Below are 13,204 nucleotides of genomic sequence, written 5' to 3' on the forward strand. Positions count from 1 at the left end.
CGTTTACTTTTCCTACAGCTTCTTGTTTGAAAAATGCGTGCATTCCAGTCGCTCTTCTAGATGCGGAGGATGCCAAGATGAGCATGCCAGGGCCCCCTGTGGTCGAGGTGCTCACACCCCCAGGGTTCAGAACAGAGTCGGGTATTAGCAGCCTCCGAAACACAGCGCGCCCCTAGCCCAAGGGTATGCGCAAAGCACTGTGGACGCCTCCTGTACTGTCTGGTTTTGCCAGTTGAAACCCATGAAGTCACAACTTTAAAATACCTAACTGATTAAATCTAAGTGCCTCTGCCATGCTCTCTGCAACGTGGCTCTGTCCTCTCGAGCACCCCACTGTCTCACAACACCAAGTTCACGTCTCCCGCCCTCCCGTTTCTCTAACTGCTCATTCTGCCGTCTTCTTCCCCACTCACCAAAATGCCACCCACCTTCGAAGAGTCTGATTCTTTCCCACGGAGCTGCCCCTGTCCGGGCCCACCTTTGATCACCCTGCCCCATCCTGGCTCGTCTTGCCCGGGTTCTGGACTCTCTCTCCCATCCTGCCTTACACCGTGGTGTTTAGCACAGGGCCAGGCACAGGTAGCTGCTCACCAATTGCAAACCGATTGCATCTACTTCTTATAATCTAAAAGGCTTCATTTTTAGGTAAAACCTAAATACCGAGGTTTATTTTAAATCCGATGTTGATTCCTTTGGGTTTTGCTTTGCACAGTGAAAAACAGAAAGAAGTCGGGGTGAACAGATCACATGAAGGTGCCCTGAGAGTATTCGAACAAGGCAGGTCACCTGTGGAGATTAAGCAGGAGGTCAGACAAACATCCTTTTCTAAAATCCCTTTGTCTTGAACCTCAGGGACAAGCACTCCTCCTGAGAACAATTATAAAGGACAGCCCGCAGAAAGTTAGGATGTCACTTCTGGTGCAGCTCAGATACAAGTCAGGGTTTACATCTTTTATTAGTTTTATTTGTATTCCTTTAAACAGGCCATTTCCTGTGCATCTTACCTCTTAAATGTTAAGCAACTTTTTAAAAATTACATCTGAACTCACTTTAAACTGTGCCCACTTGATCTACTATTTCATAGGCAATTAAACAAGGGAATAAAAGCAAAATACTTCCTGCCTTGCCTTTTACAAATTGATGATCTATTAATTCACAGCAATAATTTATTGAAAAATATTTTAATGGAGACTTTAGAATGTTGTTAGATAACATATAAAGCATATCAAGAAAAGAAGCCGTTGTGATTATTTTATGATGCCAAGAATAAAACAGGATTGTTGCACAGTTAAAAAATAAATCTTAGCTAAAACAGGTGCTAGAGTGGCAAATGATATGAAAGTGAAAATTAGTCTTCTATACATTCATGCTGTTAGCAGACTATAAACTCTTTCGGAACCAGCAGTACAGGGCATATTACTTATTCCAGCGTTATGTGAATTTAGCCCTGAGCATATGGAACTATTTAACTCAACATTTCAAATGCAACATTTCAAATGCTGCCATCAGACACATGAGAATTTCAAATACAAAAATTAACTCAGCCTTATAATCTCAACTTTCTCTTATATTTAAATGCAGAACTATAAATATTTCAAAAAGCTATTCATACCTATTTCCAGTGATTAGACTCTTTTTATTGTAAAACAAAAGTAAACTTTTTAATTTTATCGTAAAACAAAAATAAAATAGTCTTTCTAGATAAGGACTAATTTACACATAGCATGCTATTTGATGGGAAAATAATATATTTCATGAGAATATATGATACAATAGCAACATCACTAATTGTACAGGAATGGTTGAGATTTTATTTTTCATCATAATTTTCAAGATCAGGAGTCAAAGAATACTGGTGGGACCAAGTGATTTGGCCAACGCCACCTCCTGAGTCTGTGACCAGGGGAAGGGAATTCTTTGTTCCCACAAAGCCAATCTATTGATTATGCTTCAGAAAGCAAGCCTGTCTACAATACTTTTAAGTAAGAGAATTGTTTCTACCCTCCTGCAGCAGAAATGCTATCAGGAAAATACAAAGTATTTGTTAAAATATTTCATTCAGTAAGTAACCAAAATGAATTGCAAATAATTTTCTGCCCTTGAGGATGCATATTAAAAAGGTATTTAACATTTAACAAAAATCAACACTGGGGCAGGCACTAGTAAGCTACAGTCTTTTTCAACTGAAAAAATAAACTTTTTTAAAAATTAAACTTTTTAAAGTGTGGGTATATATTTTACTCCTTTACAATTGAAATAGCATGATACCCATTAAAACAATTATCTTTCCTTCTAAGTGTATCTAACAAAATGACTATCACAAACCTCCACATGACTCTAACTTTTACTTATATGAAAAATATTTTAAAACTCTTTTAAGTTGTCAGAGGCATCAGTGACCAATTGTATATTCATTAGTAGAGGATGCTCTTATGCGCTTATATATTTATCTGGGGTCAAATTAGGTCAATTGTCATTAAGAGGCCTAAAATGGGGAGATCCATTTCCACAGGTGAAATATAATCGTGATCTAGTATCATTACCAATAAATATGAATAAACAGATTATATTACTTTCAAGTAAAACTTAAATTTACCATGGAACTTTTTACATTTAGAAAGTTTCTCCTTTGCTAACTTAATCTTTAAATAAATTTAATGTACTGAATTTCTGGATCCAAGTGCTACTTGCAACTTATGATGAAAGGCATTTATCCGTTCTTTCTGAACTGGCCAATTCAAGATGCAGTGAGATTTAAACATTCCTCTTCGCAGACAGAGTGCGTGGTTCAGTTTATAATCTGGAATGTCCTCAAGAAAAATCAATATAATGGAATCCAGATTTTGTTCAATAGCTTGCTGAACTGCATGGTGTACCTTGAATCTGAGTAAAAAAAAAAAATGTAATTAAGTTATATAATCAGAACAGTTTTTAACATCCAAAAGCACTACAATCTAAAATTCTCTGTGGAATTTAATCTGTCACTAAAAATCAGGGTTTTTTTCTTAATTTTCTTTTTAAATCTGCATTGTGAGTAATAATGTTACTAATATTTAAACGTTCAATTGAAAACAAGCATACGCTTAAAATTTCACAATGTTCACCTACCTTTTGCATAATGGATCTTTTAATAAATGATGTGTTACAACAAAAATAATTTTTCTGCTTCTTTTTATGCTGTTAACAATTGCTTCCAGTTCAAGGACACCCGCCTCAAAGTCCCTTTCTTCCAGACAAAATTTGAGAGATTGGTCTTTCTCTTCCATTGGGGACAAGTGTTCCCAGACCCAATCCCTGTCTTTATGAGCATGAATTATGTATGCTGCATATTCGAACTGCTCTGGCTGTCTGTCTATTTCTTTGAAACCAAGAACTCGATGCACTGAAACATTCCAATAAAAAGATATCCTCCAGCCCTCAAAATGGATGAGCAGTACCATAAAGATAAACATCCATAGGATACTGGTATTGATCATGAAAAGGAGTTCAAAAGGGGCACTGTCTTTGCAGGGTGACGTATCAAAAAGCATCACAGGGAACCCATGATACTGAGGTGGCGTGTTGCAGAGATAATGACTTGATAGTTCAGAGATGTTGGTATGGGTCTCATTAATCCAATTAACAAACCAGGCAATACTTTCACATGTACAATCAAAAGGATTAAAGCTCATATCTAAATTACTCAAGTTCTTGAAAGCTGGCCCAAAAACATTCTTCTCAACCGATGTTATGAGATTCTTCTGAAGGCTCAATGACTTTAGAGACACTGGAGTATCAAAAACAGATGGTGGAAGAACGTTTAAATTATTCAATCCCAAATCAATGCTCTTTAGTTCAAATAAATCCTTAAAGACCTCAGCTGGGATCTCATCAAAGCCATTAGACTCTAAGTTAAGGATGTGGAGGTGAGAAAGACCCTTTAGAAAACAAACAGGACCACCAGGGTTTGCATGTTTCCAGAGCCGTGCTAAGTTGTTATGCTGCAAATCCAGAATTTCTAGTTTCTCAAGACCCTCCAACATGTCATCGTTTATGTTGGCTATGTTGTTGTTGCTCAGATCCAGAATGGTCAAGTTACGAAGAGGGTGGAAAGGTGAGGGAGAGCTGTCCACATTCTTAAGGGCCACTCTTCTGAGCATCAGTCGTTGAAGGCTTGGAACTGAAGCAAAGGAATTGCTAGTCAGTTGTATGTATTTGTTGTAGGAAAGGTAGATCTCAAAAATATTGTCTAGACCTCTCCATTCCTGGCCTGTGAGTTCTTGCCCAATCTCATTAAGACCAAGGTCAAGTACTTTCAGTTGGCCCAACCAAGAGAAAGCACCACTCTCTATTTTTGAGATTTTATTTTTGGTTAGGTTGAGTAAGAGCAAAGGGGAATGAGCAAGTGATAAAAATGTTTCGTTTGTTAACGTTCTCAAACTTGTGAAGGAGTTGGATAAACTTAAGTATTGCAGATTTATCAATCCTGTGAACATATTGCTTTTTATGCCTGGAATATCATTATCTTCCATGTTAAGGTACTCTAAACGTTTTAGCCACTGGAAGGAAAAGTCATCAATCTTGGGGAGTGAAGCAAGGGAAATACTTTGTTTAGTAAAAGATTGTTTCAAATTCAAGTATCTTACACCGAAAAGCCCGTGAAGGGAGCGAGATGACAAATGCTGTATATTATTATACTCCAAGAAGAAATATTCTAGGTGCGGCAGCCAAGCAAAGGAGTCATTGCCAATCACATTTAAGTTGTTATGGGAAAGATCGAGCGCAGTGAGATTTGTCTGCTTCAGTCCAGCGAAAGTCATATTGCTGGTTGTATACAGCTGGATGTTACTCAGAGAGAGATTCTGAATGCATGTGCTTGATAATTCCAAACACAGCTTCTCTGTGAGACTGGGGCCCAGTGGGATGTTGTTCAGAAAGAGGCCAAATAATTTTCCAATAGCATGAAAACATCCTGGAGAAAACTAAAAGGGGGAATAACAAAAAGAGGTTAATAATCTAAATAGACTCTATAAGACCATTGAAAAGCTTAACTATTAATACAATTCTTTACCCAGACTCCATTCACCTTTCAGCACGTCCCTGGGGAGGTCATTTCTCTCCATTCCTCTAACATGCAGCTCTGTCTCACTCTGTGCCTGTAACACGCACCTCCCACTCCCGCTCCGCACCTGCCTGGCCACTGGCTAAAGTCTGCTTAGCATTCACAGTCTCAGCTCAGATGCCACCTCTCCAGGGGCCCTTCCCAGACCTCCCAGTCTAGGTGGTCTCCTGGTACTTTTACTTCTGCACACTGTGCACAATTATAGTGAACAAACTACTTGTGAAGTCACCACTGGGGCAGATCCTGGCTCTGTTTGGTGGCCACTTGCTCTTAGTGAACATTGTGGAAGGAATGAATGGGTAGTTTTTATTACGAAACAATGACACACACTTTCCCCTCTGGAACTCTGAGCTCCGGCTACCCCTTTCATCTTTCCACCCAAATTTTCTCCTGACTTAATTTTACTATAGAGTTTCCAGGTCCCTGCCACTCTGCTGCACTCCCATAGCAGAGCCTTGGCTATCCTGGGACTCAGAGCTGGGACAAGAGAACAGCAAGTGAGAGAGAAGAATCCAGAGTATACAGTGGCCAGTTCAGGCACTTAAACCCACCAGGGAGCAAAGGGGCTCTGATTTCTAATGTGTAGCTTGGGAGATGTTAGAGCTAACAAGAAAAAAAAAAAAAAAAAAAAAAGGAATGCAAAAGAAAGGGTGTTTTATTCTAAATACAATGAGTTAAAACGCAAAGCAGGAAATGATGGAATTAATTTTGATAAATCTATATGATAGCATTCTTTTGCAGCCACTAAAATAAGTCTTTGAGTGACTCATAATTACAGGAGAGATGCTCTTGATATGATATTAATTTTAAAAAGCAGGAGACACCGTTATCCTCAAGGGGTGAGATAGCATAGCTGTTAGAAGCAGGGGCTCTGGTCTAACTTCTCCAGAAACCCAGGTCTGTCCCAGGTGTTCCCCTGTGGGGCCTGAAATATGTCACTTAACACTTCTTCATCTCAAGTCACTCTTGCGTAAAATGACAATAAGTTGAATAAAAAGATTATGTACATAAAATATGAAAAAAATTGGCACATCTGTAAGTACCGTAAGAATTTAAAGAACAGTAATAATTTAAGTACAGTAAGAATTTCAGCTATTGTTATCTTTCCTTATAATTACGCAGAGAAAAGCTGGAGATAAAGGTACCGAAATGCTAACAGTAGTTCTTTCTGATTATGGACTTTTGGGTGAGTTTTTTATTATCTCTTCTTTTTATTGCCCCTCATTACTCCTCCGAGCTGTTCCATCATGCATGAGGGTGGGCAGCACGGCCCTGCCTCCTGAGGTCTCTAGACAGCTGCCCACACTCTCCTGTGAGTTTGGCACCAACGTCCCCGAGCAATAGACGTGCAGAATTTCTGGAAGACATGGCAAAGGCTTTGGTGGCCACTTGATCTTAGTAAACATCGTGGAAGGACTGAATGTGTAGTTTTTACCAGCCCTTTCTCTAGGAATCTTAAGTTCCTAACCCAGTGACAATTTGGGACTGCCAACACTTAAACCTAGAACACAAAGTGATTTTACCTTACTTCTTACCTCTTTAATTTGATTTGATGACAACTCTAATTTTTTTAAAGATGAATTGGCAAGGAAATCAAGTTCTTCACTTCTTACTACGTGAATTTTATTATTTGATAATAGAAGCTCTTGGAGATTTTCCAGCTGGACCTGGGTTCCTAGTTTTGTAGACGATAAGCCATTATGAGACAGATCTAATTTGATTAAATTCTGAGAAGAAAAGAATAATATGTGTATGTTAGACTCTTTCTGTCAAAAACAGTTCTTTTAAATGTAAGTGAATCTCTGAAATCTCTCAACAGCAAAATGTCACCTCTTTCTTATTCTCTAGAAAACTAACAGTAGGAGTTAAAAACACCATTGTTGCAAGTGTTTAGTTTCTTATTTCAAGAATCACTTTATTTCTCTTACCAAAATAAAGAGGATTTAAGCCTATTTATTCATGATATAAGGAGCATTCAGAATATTTGCTTATTATAATAAGCATTTATTTATGATATAAAGAATAGTCATGTTGCTTATCAACCATAGTCTTACATTAGCCTTGAAAATAAATAAGAGAAAAAATAAGAAAAAAATGTTTCCTTAAAAAAATATGAGTAGAACTTTGTCATCTCTGAAATCCTAAATAGATTTTTATATTGAGAAAGATTCATAGTTACATAAATTTTGGATGACTAGTACAGAATATTAATTTTTGTTTGTTTTGTCAGTACTGTGGGATGTTTTATCAACCTGTGCTACTTTTGAACACAGAAACTTCAAATCTGGGCAAGGAAAAGCTGGTATCTGTTAGGGAAAAATCTAACATAATCTCTATTAAAGAGAACCAGACTTTTATTTATGTTTTAAAAACACAAAGAACATTTTGCCAATGACTTCTGCAACCAGATTTTAAGTTCTTATATCTGAAGCCATTTCATACACATCAGAATCTAAAAAGGCACAAGAAAGGATTTAAAATCGCTAGTGAGAAAATCGCTTTATGTTTCATGGCATATTTAAATTTGTATATTATTCTTGACATCTGAGGAGGAGCAATGCTCAAATTTTTATAAGGCCATAAAATGCAGACAACAGAGAGACTTGAAAATCACTGTGGTTTAAGAAAAGCACTTAATAATTGCCTCAGATTTAGAGACAATAACTTGCATTTTTTTTCTGGTGTTCTGCAGCACTGTAGGGTGACTATGTTAGCTGTGATTTATTGTGTATGTTTGAAAAGCCAGAAGAGAGGATGTTGAATATTCACAACAGAAAGAAGTGATAACTAAGGTGATGGATATGCTAATTACCCTGTTTGATCATTATACATTGTATCTCATAAATATGTAACAATCATTACATGTCCATTAAAGATAAAAGGAAAAAATAATAAAATTCAAGCAAAGAGCTGAAAAGAAAAAGGTGGTAGTCATTGGAAAAGTGATACTTTGACGAAATTTCTTAAATCAAGAATAGGTAATTTGTAGTTGAACAATTATGATATCAATTTGTTAACTTTATTTAAGTCAGAATTTGGACTCAACATTTTTTCCCATTACTTCACATACTAAATCAGCAGCGCTGAAAGTTTATTTTCTGTGTTCTTATGGGATATTGTGATTCTTCTCTGATCACAACTTACACCTCTTGTGTCTAAGTTCGATTTCTAATGGGAGAAAGTGAGACAGGCAGACTTCTTTAAAATTAAGGTTGAAAATAACTGATTCAAGTCCATGTTTCCTCTTTTGAAAACATTTTCAATCTTAATGGCAATATTTGTGTGTGGGTCCCCACACCCACAACCGGGGTAGATTGGATTTCTTCCTCTTTCCTTAAATAAGTAAATGACTTGAAAACTTAACATTAGATAACAATGAACATTTCCATCTTACCTTCTGGTTTTTGAAGGGATTATTTTGAATTTTCTGAATTGAATTGGACATTAGATGGAGTTCAGTCAGATTCATGCAGAACATAAAGGTTTTGTCAGAAAGATGAGACAGCTCATTGTGCTGGAGGTTCAACACTTTCAGCAAGGGGAGGTTTTGGCACAATTCTGGCTCCAGTTTGGAGATGGTATTAAATCCTCCATCCAAAATAGTAAGTTGGCTGTATCTTGTAAAATTGGCAGATGGTAATCTTCTGAGTTGATTATGGGTAAGATTCAGCACTGTTATATTTGTGGGCAGGTCATCGGGCACTTGAGTCAACTTCAGGTGACTGCAGTCAGCTACTTCGTGTCTCACAGTGCATTTGTTGGGAGAGGACGAACACAGAATGCAAAATGGCAGAAGTCCCCAAAGGAAGTAGATACGATAAGGCAAAACCTGTCTCATGATGCTGCTGTATAAAGAAAATATAAAAAAGAATGGACAACATTAATAGCACATGCTTTCGTACGGGGATGTGTTGTTATATTCTTCATAAAATATATAATCAAAATGAGACTATGTCTGATCTTTTTACTCATACTTTTATACTATACAAGTGTATAGTATACAAGTAATACATCAAATGAAAAAAAAAAGCACAGAAAGGTGAAAAAAATGAAACTTACAAACTCCCTCCCCTCTTTCACCTCTAGCCCAATTACAATGTTCCGAGGTAACCTCTCCCGATAGTTTCTATTTTTAACTTTCATGGTCACCTCCAAAACTTAAATAATATGCTTGCCTTTCTATCTCTTCTTTTACTGATTTTAAGCATTTTCTTCTTACTATAAAGATAAGGAACTTAATTATACTCTTCCCTCATTCTCTTCACAACTGTCCTTTATTTATTTTTTATTTTATTTATTGTTACATGTATAATTTTAACCACTATACCAAAAAGTCTACTTCTTGATCAATAAACTTTAGACAAAATCTCTGATGCCTCACATGTGGTACACGAAATGCACACCTCTGTGTTTTCTTCACATTTCTTTCATCCTTAAATGTATGTTGATTAAATAGCCTTCCATGGGCATTGAATCAGCTCAAGAAAACCACTCTCATCTCCATGTATATTCATACTTTATTTTAATGGAATGTGAACCCAATTGTGGTACTCTCTGTACGATCAACAGCCTAGTTTCACTTTCAGATATTTAAAAAAATCAAATACTTCCTCAAAATATGAAGATGAATCAATGACACTGATATTTAAATAGATTTCCCATAAGATTTAAAGTCATGACACAAAAATAATTCCATGTGTTTTAGAGAATAAAATTATCTTAGGTGATTAATTCTAGAAAAACAGAATGAATCTGAGTATTTAGAATTGTTTTAAATGTGCTTTAAAAATAGTGGTTTTACTAATAGTCTAACCTAGTTCTCAGAAACAGAAAAATAAGACCGGCTTCCATAAACTAATATTCCTATCTTATGGCCTCTATAATACTGGCACTAAATATATTTAAAGCTGCATACAATTTTTATATCCACAGGCTATGAGGAACATTGCAACTCAGGGCAGCAAGGATGCACATTGCCAACTTGCTCAGGTGCATGAACATGGGGCTGGAAATGCAACATCTTGCAAGCAGGGACAAGCTTTCTACTCTCTACCTCTCTGAGGTTCTCCCAAACCTCTCTTTCTAGTACCTTAAGGGCTTCCTACTTCAACTTACCAACTCACAGATAGTACCTACAATACATTCTTCTCCTTGTTTGGATGTCATTTACCTTTCTGGTAGGACTGTAAATAGAGATCAGAATTACTGAGAAGCACTAATTCATTACAAAGGGTATCCCTGAATGACTGAAAGACATTCTTAGATCTGAAGACAAACTTCATTCATGGACAAGACTGGCCAAGTGCTAGCCAGAATGAGCAAAAAAGGAGCATGCATAGAAAGAATCTTATGCAATTTCAGAATTGCAACCATTCACAAAAGAATCCTAAAACCTTCTAAGGAGAGCACATAATTAATTATTTCCAAAGGAAAGAGATCCTGACTGATACAAACTTTTCATCAGTAACATGAATCATTAGAAAATAATAGAGACAAGCTTTCAGAATGTTTTAAGGAAATTATTTTGAACCTAAATTTTCATATCCAGCTGAACAATTTATAAAAAGGGAAAAAGGACTTTGATGTATCCAGAGATTGAATAAGTTTATAACCATGTAACCTATAGGGAAAGGTTATTCTAGGATGTTCTTCAGTAAAACAAACAAAAATACAGTTAAAGGGATGAAAGGAGAGTGAAGAAAACATTGCTGTTGAGTATGACCTAATAGAAACAAAGATAATGGAAAAGAAATAAAATACAGACTTGCCGGACTTTGCAATTTTGAAAAGATTTTCTGAGGGTGCATAGAATTACATTGCTTTATCCACCTGGGAGACGGTACTGCATTGTGGTTAGGACACAGAGTCCGGAGCCAGACTACCTGGAGTGAAGCAGTATTCATGGTTTGGTTTGTACTGTCTGGTTTGTAGACTTTGTAATGTTTTTACTAAGTTAATACACAGGCACCCATATGCAACACTTAATCATATTGCAAAGTTGAGCATCAGCTTGCTGAAACTTTAATACTGCTGAAAGCTGACGATTTTTACTGGAGCACCCCACCATTGCTGATGCTAATTTCTGATTTTCCCGTACATCTGAACCTCTTTCCCCTTCTCAGTTTACTCCATTTGCCTTCATTAGGTGAAAGAAAACCATTTACTTACTCCTAGAAACACCTGAAGCTTCTCTCCTTTGCAAGACATTAACATAAAGTGCCAGCTTCTCTTTCCCCTCCAGACCTTTCTTTCCAGTAAGAAAAGGAGATGAGCCATTTTAAGAGCTCTAGGGGTTTTATATTTTTAAGGCAAAGATGTGATTTTTTTTTGTTTGTTTGTTTGAAATGGCTGTTGCAAAATGATTTCCATAGCTTCCCTAATGTGTTTTTTTCCCCAGGTACAGAACTCCAGAGAGAAAATTTTCTTAAATTACTGCATAAAATACATGAATATATGAAATAATATGAATATTATTGCTATTACTCAAATTCTGAGTTCTGATACCTTTCTCCCCATACCCATATCACCTCCCTTTTCTTCCATTTTCCTTGTTGAATGACTCTGACTAGATTTTAAGCACCAGATCAAAGAAAGACCAAACAATGCTAACACCAAAGTGTATTCTAACTTCACCGTGGCAAGAGAGTTCCTGCATCAATAAGAATTTAAATATATACCTTCACTTATTCTGACGACTGCTGGCCATTCCTTTTTTCATTAGTCCAAATCCAGACGTTTCATCAGGGAAGTGTGTGGCAATTTTCCTGCACTCTCGAAAGTGAAAGTAAAGCTTATAAAAAAAAAAAAGTCCTTTTTACTTGGTGTATTCTAAGGAGGGCAAAAGGAAAAAACAAAAAAGGACAATCTCAGTGAAGTGTTTTAAATTGCTTCTTAAAAATGTCTTGGTTTGTTGTTGTTGTTGTTTGTTGTTTGTTTGTTTTAGGTACAGTCCCCCGGGGTTCATTGAAAGGATCACAGATTTAGCCACAGAGAAAGTTGTGGGACTTCCCCCTTTGGTGTGGGCGGGGCTGAAAACCTACTTGTTAATGAGTGACTGAGAGTGAATCTCTGTAGTTTTCCCCATATTAATGCAAAGCTGCCAGAATTGAGTAGTGTGTGGTCAGAGGGACAGAAAAAAAACCCTCAAACTCATCAAAGCTAAAGTACTTTCACATCGCATATCTCGTTTCATCTCTCTGCAATACTGTGAGCTGAGCAAGGCAGAAATTAAGCTCTTGATCAAAGAAGAAACCAAGTTTCACAGCAGAAAGAGGGAGCTGGCAGTGGCAAAGTCGAGGGCCATTTCCACTCCTGCTGTGGCACATTTCCACAGCCAGTACGTGATGGGAACAAGTAGATGCGCCCAGAGAAAGTTCAGATTAAATTAACCATTTCATTCTCAATTAGCTTTGACGACTCCAACCAGTTAAAGGAATGTGCTTGTCAGGAAACAAACTCACGTTTTTCTTGTTACTGATGTACTATGATATAATATAATAACTACAATGTTTTACAGCAAAATATAACAATTGGAAGGAATTGTAGAAGACGCCTACTTCAACTTCCTTGTTAGAGAAATGAGGAAAATGAAACCTAACAATGTGAGTTATTTGCCTAAGGACATCCCACAAATTACCATGTGCTTGTTTATACAAACAAGTGATAAAACAGCCTGGGACAGTTGAAACATGTCATTAGCTTTAACTGATTGCAGAATTGACAGCAAGAAATAAGTCTGTATCGTGGCTCAAAGTGCCCTTTCCTGGGCTCCAGCCTTAGCTAGACCACCCTCTACCCTGGTTACTGGGCTCAAGGTTACGCTTTTCTGATTTTCAGTTGTAAAATCTGCAGTACAAAACCATAGCCAAACAGTTGTCCTGAGCAAATGGCTGTCCCCCACATCTACTCACTGGATGTGCAGTAAAACTTTACTGGTATTCAAAATGTTTCTCCTCTGAGCTCCCTGAAGGCAGGTCAAGGTATATTCTTTATATTATAACTTTGCAGCTACCTTTTTGTGGTAGACTGTTCTTTGGTTTTCAATGAAACAGCCTCCTCTTTAGAATTCAAACTCCTGCACGTTGACTTTGGCCTTGGCCATTT

At 37.0% G+C, this 13,204-nt stretch overlaps 1 protein-coding gene across 1 annotated transcript; it reads right to left on the reverse strand.

Annotated features, from left to right (window-relative positions):
* Nucleotides 1–929: 929 nt before the first annotated feature.
* TLR3 (toll like receptor 3) lies at nt 930–12,054 on the reverse strand. The gene is made up of 5 exons (XM_012784880.2): nt 11,779–12,054; nt 8,496–8,946; nt 6,637–6,828; nt 3,109–4,961; nt 930–2,883 (listed from the first exon to the last, which is right to left on the reverse strand). Exons 2-5 carry the CDS (start codon nt 8,937–8,939, stop codon nt 2,655–2,657), a joined length of 2,718 nt encoding a protein of 905 aa, XP_012640334.2. The 5' UTR covers nt 8,940–8,946; nt 11,779–12,054; the 3' UTR covers nt 930–2,654.
* Nucleotides 12,055–13,204: the final 1,150 nt, after the last annotated feature.

This window comes from Microcebus murinus, chromosome 15 (genome assembly GCF_040939455.1).
Source record: "Microcebus murinus isolate Inina chromosome 15, M.murinus_Inina_mat1.0, whole genome shotgun sequence".
In the NCBI taxonomy this organism is placed as follows: domain Eukaryota; kingdom Metazoa; phylum Chordata; class Mammalia; order Primates; family Cheirogaleidae; genus Microcebus; species Microcebus murinus.

Bases quoted from the DNA above. Each gene is read 5' to 3' on its own strand.
- TLR3 (XM_012784880.2), bottom strand. From the start codon at position 8,939: ATGAGACAGGTTTTGCCTTATCGTATCTACTTCCTTTGGGGACTTCTG. The intron at 6,829-8,495 runs GTAAGATGGAAA...TTTTCTTCTCAG, and splicing joins ATCCCTTCAAAAACCAGAAG to AATTTAATCAAATTAGATCT. The intron at 2,884-3,108 runs GTAGGTGAACAT...TTTTTTACTCAG, and splicing joins AAAGATCCATTATGCAAAAG to ATTCAAGGTACACCATGCAG.